The sequence below is a fragment of the Bufo bufo genome, chromosome 5, assembly GCF_905171765.1.
Source record: "Bufo bufo chromosome 5, aBufBuf1.1, whole genome shotgun sequence".
NCBI classification, from domain to species: Eukaryota; Metazoa; Chordata; class Amphibia; order Anura; family Bufonidae; genus Bufo; species Bufo bufo.
Window position 1 is genome coordinate 259899358 of NC_053393.1, and position 21222 is coordinate 259920579.

The 21222-nt window shown below is 46.0% G+C and overlaps 1 protein-coding gene across 2 annotated transcripts in view; it reads left to right on the forward strand.

Moving 5' to 3' along the window:
• SACM1L (SAC1 like phosphatidylinositide phosphatase) overlaps positions 1–21222 on the forward strand; it is a 168685-nt gene that overhangs the window by 111529 nt on the left and 35934 nt on the right. For both annotated transcript variants that reach the window (XM_040432192.1, XM_040432193.1), the window contains one exon: positions 11183–11269. In XM_040432192.1, coding sequence (XP_040288126.1) covers positions 11183–11269 — 87 coding nt within the window. The remainder of the gene's footprint in view (positions 1–11182; positions 11270–21222) is intronic.

Below are 21222 nucleotides of genomic sequence, written 5' to 3' on the forward strand. Positions count from 1 at the left end.
GCTTGCGGCCGGCCAAATGTGACTTCAATGGAATTTGGGAACCCCTGCTCGGATCTGGGTGATTTTTGGATATGTTGTTAACCCAGATCAGAGCTACATTATGGGGACGTGTGGGGTTTTGAGGTGTTTTCTGTGTGTTGGGAAAAATGTGTGTTTTCTGTGTGTTGGGAAAAATGTGTGTTTTCTGTCTGGTAGTGATTAAGTTAGCCCATTACTTTTGGTAATTGTATTTTGTGGATTGCGTCTCAGACAATGCCAGTGTGTTAGTTAATTGCGTCTCAGACAATGCTCATTGTATTTTGTTGATTGCGTTACAGACAGAGGGAAGGGGATTTTGTGTACAATTGCTGGGAGGGTTTCAATACTGTAAATGCATGTGATTGGCTAAAATATAAACTGTCACAGTCTTTTACAAGGGCCCCAGGGGGCGTGTCCCTTGCTAGGAGACCTGCATAAAAGGCTGAAAAATAACCCATTAAAGAGTTCCTGCTTTGCCCCTTTATGAAGTCTTGGCTCATGTTTGGGGGATGGGATAACTACACTCTTGGGGATTGCTATATCATAATACTCCCCTGAGTATAAGCTCTTGTAAGAGCTTGTTCCTGGTTCCTGTCTCTGCATTTAGGAGAGGTTCACCCACTGGAGCCTTGTCGTAGGTCCAGGGTGGGTAGGAGACGCCGAGACCTCCACCAAGCTTCGGCGGTTCTTGGGGTCTGCAGTGCTGACGGTGTCAAGTGGAGTTCTCTGGAAGCACTAGGAGCATCTATCAACGGAGGTACCCAGTCGGGGTGCTAGGCGTTCCGTTACAATCTGTTTATTTAGTACCTCTAATTGACTATCTTGGAGTTTTGGGACATTTACTTGATCTAATAAATTTATCAGAGGTGTTTGGGCCTGAGTATCTACCTCATAGAGGTTTTGGTGGTATTTCCTGAAAATCTCTAAAACTTTTTCTGGATCACTCTGGTTTACTCCCTGTTTATCTGATACGGTGGGAATATACGTAGGATCTCTTGGTACTCTAGACAGTCTAGCTAACAGTCTGCCAGATTTGTTCCCATATGTACATAGTTTAGACTCCTTTTGTGATCTGTACGTATTTTCCCATCTATTATACCATAGCTCATAGTTGGTTTTGGCCGTAACCCAATCTAATTTGTGCTGATCAGAAGGATAAAGGAGGAAAGCCGTATACTTCTTCCTTAGTGATTCCGTAACCTCATCTAGTTTTTGGTTGTTCTTGCTTTTAGTGAATGCACATATGATATAATTCTTCCTCTCAGCGCTGCTTTTTCTGTGTCCCAAAGGATTGTCGATATGTTGTGCGTTATCTGCTGTGAACTCCATGTGCCACCCTTTTAATAAATCTATGAAGTTATCATTTTCCCCCAGGAATGATGGAAATCGCCAGATGTAATCTGAACCTTTGCGAATCTGGTCCCTCAAGTCTAGTTGAATCGGTGCATGGTCTGATATAACCATATCTCGAATTTTGGAATTGCAGATTTTACCATGCATACCGACAGAGATTAAAAGATAATCAATTCGAGACCATGACTCATTGGGCGCTGAATAAAATGTAAATTCTCGCCCTTCTGGGTTATGAATCCTCCAGGGATCAATGAGGTCATTGTCTCGCGCCAAATTTTCCAGAACTTTCTCTCTTCCTGAACTCCCTTTTTCCGGATTTCTCACAGGCTTTCTATCCTCGCCCCTATTCATGACTGTGTTCATGTCTCCCCCAACTATGATGCTACGTTTTTGAATCAACCCAAGACGGGAGCTCAGTGAACTAAAAAACTTGACATTTTCACCATTTGGGCCATATACATTAACTAGACATAATTCCTCGCCTGAAGACACTATAGTCGCCACTTGCCATCTCCCCTCATCGTCAGTAGTATATTGCAAAATCTTGAATTTCAAGGATTTATGAAATAGTATTAGCGTGCCCGCTTTCTTATTTATGGAGGCAGACCCTATCACTTTTCCCACCCACATCTTCTCTATCCGAACAAAATCAGCTTCCTCAAGATGGGTTTCTTGGAGCATTGCAATATCTACTTTACATCGTCGTAGGTGTTTCAGGACCATGTTGTGTTTTTCAGGGGAGCGAAGCCCCTTTACATTCCAGGATATTAATCTCATAATTGATTTGTCGGATGAATCAGATGTGGATGTGAAGTTAGAGCACATATCCAGATGAAAATAACATTCCCTCCCATCCTCTCCCAACTCCCCAACCCTGTACAGATCAGTGATTTAAAACGATCATCTAATCTATGTAAAACCATCTCTCTTCTGTCTGTTATATACCTCTCTATTGTTATAACAGACTCCACTTTTTTCGGTTTATCTGCATATTGTATTTTAAGACAATTATATATCCGTGCTAAGCATATCACTACCTTCCAACTGATGAGTGCTGTTTTGTTTTAGAATCTGCATAAAACTATGGACTAACTAAAGACTTTATTAATGCTAACATTTAACCCTTTCAGGACCAAGCCATTTTTCACCTTAAAGGGAACCTGTCACCAGTTTTATGGTGTCCTAACTAAGTGATTGATTCTCTTAGCACAATGCTGGGTCACTTTCTTTAATTGACCCAGTCAATCTGCCAACATCTTGTATTGAAAAGCTCCAGCTGATAATGATGAGTCATGAATATTCGTGAGCTCCTGACTTTCCCTGCCCACCTGCTGCTGAATGACAGTTTGTTTCCATAGGAACCAGCAGCAGGTGGGCAGGGGAGTGGCTATAGCTCTGAATTAAATATACTCTGGACTCAATGACATCACGCCGGACTCAAATCAGCTCATTAGCATGCGGCATCTTTGTGTGTGTATTATGAGATAACCATCTGTCACACTAGTAAGTGAATACATCTAAGGCACTTTTTAATAGTTAATGATTGTATATAATTAGTTAGATTATAATCAAATATCCACATGACAGGTTCCCTTTAAGGACCAGGCTATTTTTTGCAGATCTGACCAGTGTCAGTTTATGTGTGAATAACTTTAAAACGCTTTTACTTATCCAGGCCGTTCTGAGATTGTTTTTTCGTCACATATTGTACTTCATGGCATTGGTAAAATGGAGTAAAAAAAATTCATTTTTATTTCCATAAAAATACCAAATTTACCAAAAATTTGGAAAAATTTGAAAATTTCCAAGTTTCAAATTCTCTACTTCTATAATACATAGTAATACCTCCAAAAATAGTTATTACTTTACATTCCCCATATGTCTACTTCATGTTTGGATCATTTTGGGAATGACATTTTATTTTTTGGGGACGTTACAAGGCTTAGAAGTTTAGAAGCATTTTTCAGAAAATTTCCAAAACCCATTTTTTTAAGGACCAGTTCAGGTCTGAAGTCACTTTGTGAGGCTTACATAATTGAAACCACCCAAAAATGACCCCATTTTGGAAACTACACCCTTCAAGGTATTCAACACTGATTTTACAAACTTTGTTAACCCTTTAGGTGTTCCACAAGAGTTATTGGCAAATGGAGATGAAATTTCAGAATTTCAATTGTTTCCATTTTTCCCAGTAACAAAGCAAGGGTTAACAGCCAAACAAAACTCATTATTTATGGCCCTGATTCTGTAGTTTACAGAAACACCCCATATGTGGTCGTAAACTGCTGTACGGGCACACGGCAGGGCGCAGAAGGAAAGGAATGCCATACAGTTTTTGGAAGGCAGATTTTGCAGGACTGTTTTTTTTTGACACCATGTCCCATTTGAAGCCCCCCTGATGCACCTCTAGAGTAGAAACTCCAAAAAAGTGACCCCATCTAAGAAACTACACCCCTCAAGGTATTCAAAACTGATTTTTACAAACGTTGTTAACCCTTTAAGTGTTCCACAAGAATTAATGGAAAATAGATACAATTTCAAAATTTCACTTTTTTGGCAGATTTTCCATTTTTTATATTTTTTTTCCAGTTACAAAGCAAGGGTTAACAGCCAAACAAAACTCATTATTTATGGCCCTGATTCTGTGGTTTACAGAAACACCCCATATGTGGTCGCAAACTGCTGTACGGGCACACGGCAGGGCGCAGAAGGAAAGGTGCGCCATATGGTTTCTGGAAGGCTGATTTTGCTGGATTGGTTTTTAGACACCATGTCCCATTTAAAGCCCCCTGATGCACCCCTAGGTTAGAAACTCCAAAAAAGTGGCCCCATTTTGGAAACTACGGGATAAGGTGGCAGTTTTGTTGGTACTATTTTAGGGTACATATGATTTTTGGGTGCTCTATATTACACTTTTTGTGAGGCAAAGTAACAAAAAATAGAAATTCTGAAATTTCATCTCCATTTGCCATTAACTCTTGTGGAACACTTAAAGGGTTAACAAAGTTTGTAAAATCAGTTTTGAATACCTTGAGGGGTGTAGTTTACAAAATGGGGTCACTTTTTGGAGTTTCTACTCTAGGGGCGCATCAGGGGGGGCTTCAAATGGGACATGGTGTCAAAAAACTAGTCCAGCAAAAACTGCCTTCCAAAAACCATATGGCGCTCCTTTCCTTCTGCGCCCTGCCGTGTGGCCATACAGCAGTTTACGACCAGATATGGGGCATTTCTATAAACTACAGAATCAGGGCAATAAATATTGAGTTTTGTTTGGCTGTTAACCCTTGCTTTGTTACGGGAAAAAATGGATTAAAATGGAAAATTTGCCAAAAAATAGCTGTTTTGGCGCTGTTTTTATTTTTTATTATTTACAACGTTCATCTGACGGGTTAGGTCATGTGCTATTTTTATAGAGCAGGTTCTTACGGACGCGGCGATACCTAATATGTATGCTTTTTTTTATTTATTTAGGTTTTACACTATCATTTTTTAAACAAAAATAAAATCATGTTTTAGTGTCTCCATAGTCTGAGAGCCATAGTTTTTTCAGTTTTTTGGCGATTGTCTCAGGTTTGGTATCATTTTTGCGGGATGAGATGACGGTTAGATTGGTACTATTTTGGGGTGCATATGACTTTTTTATCGCTTGCTATTACACTTTTTGTGATGTAAGGTAACAAAAAAATAGCTTTTTTGACACTTTTTTTTTTTTTTACAGTGTTCACCTGAGGGGTTAGGTCATGTGGTATTTATATAGAGCAGGTTCTTACGGACGTGGCAATACCTAATATGTCTACCTTTTTATAATTTATCTAGGTTTTACACTATCATTTTTGAAACAAAAAAAAATCATGTTTTAGTGTCTCCATAGTCTGAGACCCATAGTTTTTTAAAAATTTTTGGACCATTGTCTCATGTAGGAGCTCATTTTTTGCGGGATGAGGTGACGGTTTTATTGGTACTATTTTGGCGTACATGCGACTTTTTTGATCACTTTTATTACCTTTTTTGGGAAGTAAGGTGGGCAAAATTTTAATTTCCTCATAGTTTTTTATTTTTTTATTTTTATGGCGTTCACCGTGCAGGGAAAGTAACATGACCGTTTTATAGATCAGGTCGTTACGGACGCGGCGATACCTAATATGTGTAGTGTATTTTATTTTTTTATTTTTTATTCAGTGATAAATGTGTTTGTTTTTTTTTATCTTTTTACATTTTTTTTTAGCATTTTTTTTTTTTGACCCAGACCCACTTGGTTCTTGAAGATCCAGTGGGTCTGATGTCTGTATAATACAGTACAGTACACTATATAGGGTATTGTACTGTATTTTACTTACTTTGTCTGAACAGATCTATGCCTTTAGCACAGATCTGTTCAGCACCATGGACAGCAGGATGCCTGAGAAGGCATCCTGTTGCCATGGGAACCTTCCGCGTCTGCCACAACTAAGCAGACTGGGAAGGGGAAGGAGGGGGGGCTCCCTTCCTCTCCCATCGGGGGGCTGCAAAGGTACAGCAGCCCTCCGATGGGAGGAGGGAGCTCCCTGACTGTTAACCTTTTCCATACAGCGGTCCGTACGGACCGCGGTATAGAAAGGGTTAAACGGCTGACATCGCAGCACAGATGTCAGCCGTTTATACCAGAGTGTCAGCAATGTGCTGACACTCTGGTATACCCACTGGCCACCAATGATTATTCAAGAGGAGGCGGGCGGGGGATCGCGATCCCACCTGCCGCACCGCCCGCTTCCCGCACCACCTGCAACACCCCCCCTGCACCACCAGCCGGCATAAAATCATTCAGAGGTGCAGGGGGGGTGAAAAATCTTTATTTTGGGCATACTAAAGTTTCTGATCCCCGCGGTCAGGGACCGTGGGGATCAGAAACTGCATAAAGCGCTGCAAACCGCTGGTCTGAATTGACCTGCAGTTTGCAGCGATCGCCGATAAGGGGGGGGTGTCACAGGACCCCCCTCGGCATTGATCCAAGGTGCCTGGCTTTGTGTAACAGCCGGGATCTCAGCGCTGTCACCATATCTGCAGACATGGTAACAGTTTAATGCCATGACGTGTATACTCGTCATGGAGCGCTAAGTAGCACTGCTCCATGACGAGTATACTCGTCATAGGTCGGGAAGGGGTTAAGATGCATCACTACACCTCCTGTAGTCTAGAAGAAGGCAAATATATTAGATCAGTGTGACAGTCACCACTTCTCTAGGTTCCACCGGGAACCATGTCGCGTCGTCGCTTGGCGGCATCCGCATATGAAACGCCTTCCTCTGTACCATATTCTCCTCCGTTCCCCTTTTTTTCTTGACGCGGATCACGACCTAGTGGTCTGTAATTTAAGGTGTCCAGCTCTAGTTGTTGCCGCACTTCCTCGGACGACGTGTAGGTAGTAGCTGTACCATCGGTATGGCAGACTTTCAAAATTGCTGGATATAATAGTGCAAATCTTGTACGCTTTTCGTACAGTTCTGAGCAAATATTAGAAAACTCCCTCCTCTTCTTCTGAACCTCCGCTGAATAGTCTCCAAAAATTTGGATTTTCTGGCCTCTTATCTCCAGCGAGGATTTTTGGCGCTTGTACATTCGCATGATCGCGGTTTTGTCTGTAAAGTCCAGGTACTTTACTATGACTCGATCTTCTTGTTAGCGTTGACAGCGCCTTTATGTTACGGTCAGTACCCTCTCTCAGGTCTGGGCCTATGCGATGCGCTTTCCACTTTACAAGTACTGCCCAGCTCTAAGGCCGTCGGAATTTCATGTTCACATATAAGCGCTAGATCATGGGTTGGAATTGCCTCCTGTAGCCCCAGTATGCGCAAGTTATTTCTGCGCGAGCGATTTTTTAAATCATCCACTTTTATTTTAAGGGCTGTGGTTTCGCTCACCGTTTTCGCTCTCCAGCCTGTTACCATGCTCAGCTGTGGCCGCCTGTAAGGACTGTAGCGTCAGCCCCACTGTGTTTGCCAGGGACTCCTGCAGGTCAGGTAATATCCGATTTGCAACTTCAATTGCCAGCCGAACGTAGTCTACCTGCTGATCTTCCCCCTGTGCCTCAGGCTCATTATGTGAAGATTGTTCATCTATTACACTTAGCTGTGCGGGCGGGAAGGCTTCCTCCTCAGCTACCTCAAGTTCCCGCGCTGCAGGCTTTCCCAGCTTCTGGGTTTTTGTCCTGTTCCTCGTCCCCATATTCATAATGTAGCGATCCATATGTTCCCACCGGAGCGGCAGGTATAATTTCCCTGGAGTAAATCCGGTATGTATGGGGGATTTAGCTTGCTTTTCACCGACTCACACGGAGCTGAGGTTAGCTACGTCTCTACATGTCGGCGCTGGAACCGGAAGTGATCGTCCTGGCTTTGTTATACATGTGGGATCAGGGCTCAGTGCCAGATCACAGCGGTATGCGGGTTATGCAGCTTATTGTGGTAGCTGGCATCTACCAGGCATGATGCTGCTCCACAGCTTATGCCTTGATGGCACTGAGGGGGGTGGGGGCGACACGCTGGTGGCACTGGGGGGGGGGCGACACGCTGGTGGCACTGGGGGGGGGGGGGGCGACACGCTGGTGGCATTGGGGGGGGGCGACACGCTGGTGGCATTGGGGGGGGCGACACGCTGGTGGCATTGGGGGGGGGGGGGCGACACGCTGGTGGCACTGGGGGGGGGGGCGACACGCTGGTGGCACTGGGGGGACGACGACACGCTGGTGGCACTGGGGGGGGGACGACGACACGCTGGTGGCACTGGGGGGGGGACGACACGCTGGTGGCACTGGGGGGGGGACGACACGCTGGTGGCACTGGGGGGACGACGACACGCTGGTGGCACTGGGGGGACGACGACACGCTGGTGGCACTGGGGGGGGACAAGCTGGTGGCACTGGGGGGGCAAGCGACAAGCTGGTGGCACTGGGGGGGGGGACGACACGCTGGTGGCACTGGGGGGGGACAAGCTGGTGGCACTGGGGGGGGCAAGCGACAAGCTGGTGGCACTGGGGGGGGGAACGACACGCTGGTGGCACTGGGGGGGACAAGCTGGTGGCACTGGGGGGGCAAGCGACAAGCTGGTGGCACTGGGGGGGGGCAAGCTGGTGGCACTGGGGGATAGTGGAGCTGATGCACTAGGGCTGATCGCACAGAGGGGAACGAAGGGTGTTGGGGACTGATGGCAGGGGGTCTGATGAGTTTTTATAAAGGAAAACAGTCTATTAATTTTATTTTTCTTATTAGATTACTCGATTAATCGTAAAACAATAATCGGTAGAATACTGGTGGCACTGGGGGGGGGGCGCGACACGCTGGTGGCACTGGGGGGGGGGCGCGACACGCTGGTGGCACTGGGGGGGGGGCGCGACACGCTGGTGGCACTGGGGGGGGGGCGCGACACGCTGGTGGCATTGGGGGGGGGGCGACACGCTGGTGGCATTGGGGGGGGGGCGACACGCTGGTGGCATTGGGGGGGGGGCGACACGCTGGTGGCATTGGGGGGGGGGCGACACGCTGGTGGCATTGGGGGGGGGGCGACACGCTGGTGGCATTGGGGGGGGCGACACGCTGGTGGCATTGGGGGGGGGGGCGACACGCTGGTGGCACTGGGGGGACGACGACACGCTGGTGGCACTGGGGGGGACGACGACACGCTGGTGGCACTGGGGGGGGGACGACACGCTGGTGGCACTGGGGGGGGGACGACACGCTGGTGGCACTGGGGGGACGACGACACGCTGGTGGCACTGGGGGGGGACAAGCTGGTGGCACTGGGGGGGCAAGCGACAAGCTGGTGGCACTGGGGGGGGGACGACACGCTGGTGGCACTGGGGGGGGACAAGCTGGTGGCACTGGGGGGGGCAAGCGACAAGCTGGTGGCACTGGGGGGGGGAACGACACGCTGGTGGCACTGGGGGGGACAAGCTGGTGGCACTGGGGGGGCAAGCGACAAGCTGGTGGCACTGGGGGGGGCAAGCTGGTGGCACTGGGGGATAGTGGAGCTGATGCACTAGGGCTGATCGCACAGAGGGGAACGAAGGGTGTTGGGGACTGATGGCAGGGGGTCTGATGAGTTTTTATAAAGGAAAACAGTCTATTAATTTTATTTTTCTTATTAGATTACTCGATTAATCGTAAAACAATAATCGGTAGAATACTCTATTACTAAAATAATAGTTTACTGCAGCCCTATACAAAACTAGGCCCCATCCTTAACGACTTAATCCATATGCAAATAAGCAGTTAAGTACACCGAGGATAGGCCCAAGAGACTTTGTGCACCCTTGGCAGGGGAAGGCAGAGGAGCAAGGGTGCACAGAGTGGCTTTGGGCAGCTGTAATTTGCACATAGAATAAGAATACTTTTTCTCCAAAATGATGCAACAAATCACTAAGTGAAAGGTGTAATTACAAAAGTTATTAACATTACTGTCACAGTTGAAATGACAGATATATTGTAAAGGGGTGATGCTGCGGCAGTATCCTCAGGTCTTCAATATCAGATCGGTGGGCCTTCACCTATCAGCTGTTTGAAGGGGTCGCGGTGCTCCTGCGCACGCTGCATCCTCTTCACTATTTTCCTGCCTTCCGTCTTCTTTGCAGCGGCAGTGTCATTACAACTGCTCCATCCTATTCAAGTAAAGAGCAGTTGTAATTACACTGCACCGCTGCTATAAAGGAGACAGTGTGCAAGTTATTTTGAATAGGAAGTGGCACTCACACGAGTGCCGCAACCCATTCAAACAGTTAATGGGCGGAGATATCAGAAGTCTGTTCCTGACTATCTAATATTGATAATGTCCTATGGGTAGGTCATAAGTATTAAGCCACTGCACAAACCCTTTAATTATTTGCATCTGTCAGCTCAATCCAGTTAGTTGTCCTCAATTTATTGGTCCCTGTTTTAAAGAAATGTGATACAAATATTTCTTATTGCTAGCCTGTTTCTAAAATCCAAAGATTAGTTATGATTGTTTCTTTTATTGGGTGGCATTTATGTGTCAGTCATACTGTAGTTTCTGCAGGGACATCGTGCAAACAGGACAAGACAGATAGATCTCAGACCATGGACCAACAGAGTACTTTATTACACATGTAATAAAAGAACATAACCGTAAAGCAGGTTAAGCAATAGTGGTAGAACTACCACAGAACCAAGTGCACCGGCAGACCAGAGGCAAAACCCAGAGGGTGGAGAACCAGTGAGCCCCGTTCTTCACAGAGCCCCTGGTGGTGAGGATGAACTGGGCCAAGGGCTCACTGGTTGCACCTCCAGGAAGGTCCCAGTACACTTGGCTGCTACCTGCAGGAAACCACAGACAACAGGACTGGAACCCAAACAAACTTAGGACATGCATAAGACAACAAGACTGCACAGAGATACGGGGAGTACACCCATTCACAGGCAAGTTCACACAAGACACCACAGCCAGCACACAGCCCCAAACAACCAGCATACACAGGAGCCAGCCTGCAGCCAGTACGCAAGAGGGCATGCAGCCACAACTGTCACAGTGAATCGCACCCTGACAACCGTAGCTTTATTTTAATGTATATGCTTAATAAATGTGTTATAGACAGGCTATATACACACCACATTTATTGCGTACATTCAGCATAAGTGCCTGTAACCACATACTCGTACACCGCTGGATGCCTATGGTGGAAAAATGAATTGTCCTGGGATGTTCTTCTCCTAAATGTTAACAGGTTTCTGTTTATACATGTACTTGTCAACGACTAATTTTGCATAATGCTTTACTATAGCTAGAGTACAAATCTAAATGCCATATATTTTGTTTTTATTTGTAGACTCGTGGATCAATTCCATTTTTCTGGTCACAGAGACCAAACTTGAAATACAAACCAAAGCCTCAGATCAACAAAGCTGTAAACCATGTAAGTAGGCATCTTCCTGCATTAGTTACTTTGCAAACTTCTTCTTGGGGTTTTGACTGCCATATCATTTTAGCCATCCTATGTGTGGCTAACCTGTTACTTTATGTTCCTATACACCTCAGTTATAAATGAATTGGTAATACAAGCATTGATTTAGTTCTTTGAAAATGTATTATATTCATATGACATTATAAATTATAAATGAAGAATACTTTGTTATTCATAACTTTTTTTTTTTTTTTTTTTTTGCTTTTGACAGTACTTTTGATTTGTAGGTAAATGGAGCATCTGTGGTTTTTAATTTCACAATGTAATGTGAAAATATTTAAATGGAATACTGGGAAAGTAAATACTTTTCTGCTGACCGTGTTTAATGTTCGGTCACTGATCTGGTGTAACTGTCCCATAGACAACCAACTCATGCAGTATTAGGCCGAATGCACACGGCCGTGAACGGTCCGTTGTATCCCGGCCTGGATTCCTGCTGACAGCAGGATTGCACGGCGTCATTGGTTGCTATGACGCCGTGCGCTTCATGCCGCCGCTGCACTACAGTAATACACTCGTATAGATCATAATACCTAATACTGCATTCGGCCTTAGACTGGGGTTCCTAAGGCACACCAGTAAAATTATTCTAGAGGCCCACTGTACAGCTGCATGCAAATGTGTCCTAACTGCCATTCACAATTCCCTAAAACTGCACTAAACACACATGAATTTCCAGTAGCAGCCTGTACCGCAGACTGTTCTGTCCTGGAGATCTTGTGTCTGCGCATAAAGGACATCTTAGACAGCGGCGTAGCTATAGGGGTCGCAGTTGCGACCGGGCCCCTAAGCCAGGAGGCCCCTCTTGCCAGTGGTACTGTACTTTTCCCTTTATAAGAATCAGTGCATTTTATAAAGGGAATACTAGTGTGCGCTTCCATAATGGAAGCGCTCACTAGTATGCAGGAGGAGGAGGCGGGGGTGAAGCGCAGTGAGCGCTGTACTAACCCCTCCTCCTGTTTACTCTTCTCAGGTCCCGCGCTGCTGTGTCCTGGCTGCCTGCAGCATCAGGACGTACAGAGCGCACTCTGACCTGACACTGCAGGAGGTCAGGTGACTGCAGCGCGGGCCCTGAGAAGAGTGCCAGGACAAGGAGAGTGGCGGCAGGAGACAGGAGAGGTAAGTTATTTTATTATTTTACAGTCTGATCTGAGGTTTGATATGGAGGTCTTATTTGGGGGTCTGGAGGTCTTACTGGGGGTCTGAAGTGGTCTGACTGGGGGTCTTGAGAAGTCTGATGGGGGTTCTAAAGGTCTGACTAGGGGTCTGGAGAGGTCTAATGTAGGGTTGTTGCGGGTATCAAAATTTCGATACCCAATCGATACTTTTGTCCCGGTATCGATACGATACCAGGATTTCCATCTTTTCGATACTGGGCTGCGCTGCTGCGCAGTCTAGTATCTCTGAATATGAGCGCGCTACTGTCAGCGCACTCATGTTCATTCAGCAGCACAGGGGAGAAGGAAGCTGTCCTGCCTCCCCCCTGTGCTGCTGCCGCTGCCACCAATGAGAGTAGAGAGGGTCGGGCAGCGGCGCCCAGCGATGTCCCAGCACTTACCATTATTCCTGGGCGCCGCTCCGTTGGCCTGCTGTGCCCCATTACCGTCTCCTCTCCTGCCCCATATGCTCATTACTATCGGAGCGATTGGGAGGAGACATCCGCTTCTCTAGTGGGCGTTCCTTCTCGCTGCGCTGCGATTGGACAGCGCTACAGCCAGGGAGAAGGAACGCCCACTAGAGAAGCTGATGTCTCCTCCCCATTGCTCCGATAATAATTAGCATATGGAGCAGGAGAGGAGACCGTAATGGGGCACTGTGGGCGAATGGAGCCGCTCTGTGTAGCCTAATACTTAGTCTGGACCCAGGAAAAGTAGTCTTTAACACATAATACAGGAGGCGGGTGCTGGCAGCAGAATCACATAGCCGTCACCCTGCCCCTGACAGGGAGCTGCGATCAGCGGCAGTTAACCCCTCAGGCGCGGCACCTGAGGGGTTAACTGCCGCTGATCTGCCAGTACCCGCCTCCTGTATTAAGGGGTAATTATCAGCAGTGCGCCCCCCCCCCTCAAGCCCCCACACCATTAAAATCATTGGTGGCGCAGTGCGCCCTCCTCAACCCCCCCACCCCATTAAAATCATTGGTGGCACAGTGCGCCCGCCCCTCTCAACCCTCCCAGTATTAAAATCATTGGTGGCAGTGGCCACAGGGTCCCCTCCCCCTCATTGGTGGTGCAGTGGCAGCTTCTGATCGGAGCCCCAGCTGTGTAAGCCTGGGGCTCTGATCGGTTACCATGGCAGCCATCGGTTACCATGGAAGCCCTGGCTGCTATGGTAACATCCCTAATGCTGTGTGCACAGAGCAGCAGGGAGAGTGTAAAGTCCTATTCACCCTGATAGAGCTCTATTAGAGTGAATAGGACAAGGGATGAAAAAAATCCCAGGTTCTAGCCCCTAAGGGGGGAAATAGTTATTAAATAAAAAAAAAAAATAAAAAAAAAAAACACCAAAATATTAAGTATGAATCGCCCCCTTTCCCAATTTCACATATAAAATGTATAAATAATAAACATATTACATATCGCCACGTCAGAAAAGTCAAAACTATTAAAATATAAAAAAAATCTATGCTGTGAACGCCGGAACAGAAAAAATTTATAAAAACTGCGCAATTTGGCATTTTTTTAAAATGCAGAATGCACGTGGCTTTTTTGGTTAATTTTTTTCGAATGGTATCGAGTATCGCAATACTTTTTCATGGTATCGAAACCGAATAAAAAATTTGGTATCGCAACAACTCTAGTCTAATGGGGGGGGTCTTGAGAGGTTTAATTGTGGGTATAGACATCTGATTGGGGGTCTAGAGGTCTAATGGGGGTCTTATCTGAGATCTGATATTGGGTCGGGGTCTTACATGGAGGTTTAATGGGGGGGGGTCTGATCTGATGTCTAAACGGGGTTTGGTCTGAGATGGGGGTCTCATTTAGGGTTTAATATGGGGGTCCGATCTGAAAGGGATTTTTTTTTTTGTACTGGCGCACAATATAGAGGGGTGTTTTTGTACTGACACTGTTTGGTACCAGTATTTTCAGAGGGACTGTTTCTGCAGGTTAACATTGGGGGCACAGCGGACACAGTATTGGGGGGTGGCAGGATGTTTGTTAAAATCTGCAGAGACGAAGCGCGGCTGAAAGAAGTCACCATGGCGATCTGGTCTGGCAGGAGAAGAAGAGGAAAGAGAATGTCTACATCAGAGAAGTCACTGGATGTAAGAGGTACATATGTGGGGCTGTATTACCCTGTATGTTCTGTAGTGCTGTATGTAATGTTTTCCAAGTATGTCTTTAACCGCCTCCGGACCGCCTAACGCAGGATCGTGTTCCGGAGGCGGCAGCTCTGCGCACAGTCACGCATATATGCGTCATCTCGCGAGACGCGAGATTTCGCTCAAAGCCGGCCCGTGCATGCGCATCGCGGGCCAGCAAAAGTTAGAGGGGGGTCGCGTCATCAGCTTGCCAGCCAATGATCGTCGCTGGCAAGCTGATGATTTTTAAAAAATCGAATCAGAAGCCAGTTAACACATTATATTTGTAAATATGATGTGTTAAATGGCTTCTCTGCTCCTCTGCTGGTCCTTTTCGTCGATTGGTTCCAGCAGAGGAGCAGACATCACTGTGAGTACCCACCAACACCACACTTAGCCCCAGATCACCCCCCATCACCCCAATTAACCCCTTGATCACCCCTTGATCGCCCCTGTCAATCACCTAGTGAAAGGAAAAAAGTGATCAGTGTAAACTGTCACTTTTTTTTTCCCACTAGTATTGACTGTTAGGTTTTAGGATAGTTTAGGTCCCTTGGTTAGGTAGTTTAGCGTCAGTTAGCGCCCAGCCCACCGCACCGCAGTCACTGATTCGCTGATTAGCGTATCGCTAATCAGCATTTGTACTTTTATAGTATCTGTAAGTGATCAAAACTGATCACAGTCAGATCTATAATTGTATTAGTGTCACCTTAGCTCGCCCTCCACCCAAAACGCAGTGTTTGCCCAATCAGGCCTGATCGGTCGCCCACACGTGCGCTCACCCACGCCCGCCCCGCCGCAGTGACAAAAAATATATATATTTTTTTGATCACTGCACAATTACTTTCCAAGCGCTGCGGCGATAAAAAAATCAGTTTTGATATTTTTTATCAATCGCAGTGGCCTCCTGTACTTCGCTAGCCTCCCCTTTTGTAAGTCAGGCTTGCTTTTTTTCTTGGGTAGTCTCAGGGAATACCCCTAAATTTAGTAGTCCAAATGTCAAACAGGGGGTATTCTTCTGAAGAGGCCTACAGGATTCTGACCCCAGTCTGATGAGGAATGGGAACCCTCATCTGACGAATCTAGCGGGTCAGAATATGAACCTGTAGAAAGCAGTGGCAGTCTGACCCAAAGTTCGGACGAGGAGGTTGAGGTCCCTGATAGCACCAGGCGTACCCGGCCCCATGTCGCTAGACCACAGGTTGCGCAGGATCCGCTTCAAGAGCAGCAGAGTGGGGCTGTCGCTGTCGGATCACATGGTGAGGCATACACCAGCAGCGCAGCCCTCCCTGGACCTAGTACCAGCACTGCCGTACAACATGGTGAAGTGGTGAGCACCAGAAGGGCAGTTGAAGCTGGTACGGTGGCACGTGCAATAGTTACCCCGTCGCAGCCACCGCACAGACAGGCCTGTAGACCCCCTAGAGTCCCTGAGGTGCTGGCAAATCCTGATTGGCAGTCCCCAACTTCAGCCGCACCATTAGTTCCCCCTTTCACCGCCCAGTCTGGAGTTCGGGTTGAGACAGCTCAGATCGGTTCGGCCCTGGGATTTTTTGAGCTGTTCTTGACTGCGGAGCTCTTGGACTTAGTCGTGGCAGAAACAAATCGGTATGCCACTCAATTTATATCCGCCAACCCGGGAAGCTTTTATGCCCAGCCTTTCCGGTGGAAACCAGTCCAAGTTTCCGAAAAAAAAAAAAAATTCTGGGCCTTCTCCTGAACATGGGTCTAACCAAAAAGCATGAATTGCGGTCATATTGGTCCACGAACCCGATTCATCACATGCCCATGTTCTCTGCTGCTATGTCCAGGGCACGATTTGAGGCCATCCTGCGTTTCCTGCACTTTAGCGACAACACCACCTCCCGTCCCAGAGGCCACCCAGCTTTTGACCGGCTCCACAAAATTCGGCCCCTCATAGACCACTTCAACCAGAAATTTGCAGATTTGTATACCCCTGAGCAAAACATCTGCGTAGACGAGTCCCTAATACATTTTACCGGGCGCCTTTGCTTCAAACAATACATCCCAAGCAAGCACGCCCGGTATGGGGTCAAATTGTATAAGCTCTGTGAAAGGGCCACAGGCTATACCCACAAATTTCGGATCTATGAGGGAAAAGATCAGACCCTGGAGCCGGTCGGTTGCCCTGACTACCTGGGGATCAGTGGGAAGACAGTCTGGGACTTGGTGTCATCCTTATTTGGCAAGGGGTACCATCTTTATGTGGACAATTTCTACACAAGTATGCCCCTCTTCAGGCATTTGTTCCTTGAACAGATTGGCTGCTGTGGCACCGCACGAACTAGTCGCGTGGGCTTCCCCCAACGGCTCGTTACCACCCGTCTTGCAAGGGGGGAGAGGGCTGCCTTGTGTAAAGAAGAACTGCTCGCGATGAAATGGAGAGACAAGCGTGACGTTTACATGCTCTCCTCCATTCACGCAGACACGACAATACAAATAGAGCGAGCAACCCGTGTCATTGAAAAGCCCCTCTGTGTCCACGACTATAATTTGCTCATGGGAGGGGTGGACTTCAATGACCAGATGTTGTCTCCGTATTTAGTTTACCGACGCACCAGACGCTGGTATAAGAAGGTGTTTGTATATTTAATTCAATTGGCTGCATATAATAGATTTGTTCTCTACAGTAAGGCTGGGAGAACACGATCCTTCCTCAAATTTCAGAAAGAGATCATCGAGAACCTCCTGTATCCAGAAGGTTCCGTGGCCCCATCCACCAGTGTAGTTAGCCGTCTACACGAGCGACATTTCCCCAGTGTCGTTGCCGGTACCTCAACCCAACCGTCACCCAGAAAAAGATGTTGTGTCTGTAGCAGGAGTGGAATTAGGCTTGACACCCGCTATTTCTGTCCTGACTGCCCTGACCACCCTGCCCTATGCTTTGGAGAGTGTTTCCGGAAGTACCACACACAGGTACACTTAGCATAGGGATTGCATCTCACAGGGCTATTAGGGGCCCTTTCTCTCACAGCTGCTGCAAACCTCTCCTTTCACCTGGGATAAAGTGCATAATGTACTTTGCCACATCTTTGGGCGATTTGCTCTTTGCACATTGTCCCATGGGGAAGGAGAGGTTTGTCCTATAAAAGGTAAAAAAAAAAAAAAAAAAAACACCAGTAAGCAAAAAAGTTAACTTTCAGTTCAAAAAGTAAAAAAAAAGTTTATATGTTCTGTTCAAAAGTTATTATAAAGTTAATAAAATTTATTGCGTTGCGGCCTGGTTTTGTTTTTTTGTTTTTTTTTACCTTCCAGGTGGACCAACCGATCGACTAGCTGCAGCACTGATGTGCATTCTGACAGAAGCATTGCGCTGCTGTCAGATTACACAAAAGTCAGTGTATGCGGCGCTGCAAGACGAGATTTCTCCTCTGCAGTAAAAGATACGTTTGCCGAGGCATATGAGCTGAGGAGGCGGCGGTGTTCATCTGCTTTGGCAAACACTTTGTATATATAAAAAAAAAAAAAAAAAATCCCGGCAATGATCTATTCATCCACATTGATCGATGCGAATGAAGAAATCTGTGCCGTTCATTTCTTCTTTCAGCCCAGAGGCTGAACGAAAAAAAAAAAAATCTCATTACCCGTATGCTCAATATAAGGAGAATAGCAGAAACTCCTAATGCTGGCCATACATGTAATGATTGCGGAGACCCTCAAATGCCAGGGCAGTACAAACACCCCACAAATAACACCATTTTGGAAAGAAGACACCCCAAGGTATTCGCTGAGGGGCATATTGAGTCCATGAAAGATTGAAATTTTTGTCTCAAGTTAGCGGAAAGGGAGACTTTGTGAGAAAAAAAAATATATCAATTTCCGCTAACTTGTGTCAAAAAAAATTTTTTCTATGAACTCGCCATGCCCCTCATTGAATACCTTGGGGTGTCTTCTTTCCAAAATGGGGTCACATGTGGGGTATTTATACTGCCCTGGCTTTTTAGGGGCCCTAAAGCGTGAGAAGAAGTCTGGGATCCAAATGTCTAAAAATGCCCTCCTAAAAGGAATTTGGGCACCTTTGCGCATCTAGGCTGCAAAAAAGTGTCACACGTGGTATCGCCGTACTCGGGAGAAGTTGGGGAATGTGTTTTGGGGTGTCATTTTACATATACCCATGCTGGGTGAGAGAAAAAATGGGAAAAGTTGTCTTTTGCCGAGATATTTCTCTCACCCAGCATGGGTATATGTAAAAAGACACCCCAAAACACATTCCCCAACTTCTCCTGAGTACGGCGATACCACATGTGTGACACTTTTTTGCAGCCTAGGTGGGCAAAGGGGCCCACATTCCAAAGAGCACCTTTAGGATTTCACCGGCCATTTTTTTTACAGATTTTGATTTCAAACTACTTACCACACATTAGGGCCCCTAGAATGCCAGGGCAGTATAACTACCCCACAAGTGACCCCATTTTGGAAATAAGACACCCCAAGGTATTCCGTGAGGGGCATGGCGAGTTCCTAGAATTTTTTATTTTTTGTCACAAGTTAGCGGAAAATGATGATTTTTTTTTTTTCTTACAAAGTCTCATATTCTACTAACTTGTGACAAAAAAATAAAAACTTCCATGAACTCGCTATGCCCATCACGAAATACCTTGGGATGTCTTCTTTCCAAAATGGGGTCACTTGTGGGGTAGTTATACTGCCCTGGCATTCTAGGGGCCCTAATGTGTGGTAAGTAGTTTGAAATCAAAATCTGTAAAATGGCCGGTGAAATCCTAAAGGTGCTCTTTGGAATGTGGGCCCCTTTGCCCACCTAGGCTGCAAAAAAGTGTCACACATGTTGTGGTATTGCCGTACTCGGGTGAAGTTGGGCAATGTGTTTTGGGGTGTCTTTTTACATATACCCATGCTGGGTGAGAGAAATATCTTGGCAAAAGACAACTTTTCCCATTTTTTTTTTTATACAAAGTTGGCATTTGACCAAGATATTTATCTCACCCAGCATGGGTATATGTAAAATGACACCCCAAAACACATTGCCCAACTTCTCCCGAGTACGGCAATACCACATGTGTGACACTTTTTTGCAGCCTAGGTGGACAAAGGGGCCCACATTCCAAAGAGCACCTTTTGGATTTCACCGGCCATTTTTTTTTTTTTTACAGATTTTGATTTCAAACTACTTTGCACGCATTTGGGCCCCTAAAATGCCAGGGCAGTATAACTACCCCACAAGTGACCCCATTTTGGAAAGATGACACCCCAAGGTATTTCGTGATGGGCATAGTGAGTTCATAGATGTTTTTATTTTTTGTCACAAGTTAGTGGAATATGAGACTTTGTAATAAAAAAAATAAAAAATCATAATTTTCCGCTAACTTGTGACAAAAAATAAAAAGTTCTATGAACTCACTATCCCCATCAGCGAATACCTTAGGGTGTCTACTTTCCGAAATGGGGTCATTTGTGGGGTGTTTGTACGGTCTGGCCATTGTAGAACCTCAGGAAACATGACAGGTGCTCAGAAAGTCAGAGCTGCTTCAAAAGGCGGAAATTCCCATTTTTGTACCATAGTTTGTAAACGCTATAACTTTTACCCATACAATTTTTATTTTTTTTACCCAAACATTTTTTTTTTATCAAAGACCTGTAGAACAATAAATTTAGAGAAAAATTTATATATGGATGTCGTTTTTTTTGCAAAATTTTACAACTGAAAGTGAAAAATTACATTTTTTTGCAAAAAAAATCGTTAAATTTAGATTAATAACATAAAAAGTAAAAATGTCAGCAGCAATGAAATACCACCAAATGAAAGCTCTATTAGTGAGAAGAAAAGGAGGTAAAATTCATTTGGGTGGTAAGTTGCATGACCGAGTAATAAACGGTGAAAGTAGTGTAGTGCAGAAGTGTAAAAAGTGGCCTGGTCATTAAGGGTGTTTAAGCTAGGGGAGCTGAGGTGGTTAAAGGGGTTGTCTGCTTTTTTTTTTTTTTTAATGAGCGCTGCCGTTTCTGCTCTGTTTACCTGCTCATCACTGCAAATGCTACGGCGAGCAGGTGAACAGAACAGAGAAAGCAGTTCTTATATGAGCACTGCCCTCTCTTCAAACAGCTGATCGGCAGGGGTGCTGGGGAAACCTGCCAATCTGATATTGACGACCTATTCTGATGATAGGTCATCAGTAGTAAAAAGAGGACAACCCCTTTACCAGTAGGACTGGAGGGAAGGGGTTAGGTTGAGAATTTGGCAAGGGGGGGGGGGGGGGGGGCGGTGTGTTTTAATTTTTGCCTCGGGCACCAGAAAAGCTATGTGCACCAGCGCTGAGTGAAGGGGGAGGGGGCCCAAGCTGAACTCTTGCACCAGGGCCCATGAGCCTTTAGCTATGCCCCTGAGATTCTTAGCCATCCAATGCATCTACTATACAATAATACACTAGGTATTTTATTTTTTTAAATAATCTATCCAGTTTTTGTATATGATCACATAGGCTGGTTGAGAAGTTGTACACTGGATGCTAGTAATCCTACCGTCTCCAAACATTTCCTACATAAACATGATGGCAGTGTATCTGTGTCGTTTCCTGCAGTTAACAGTGGTGGAGATCACAGGTGGATTTTTCTTAATCTAGAAACATTA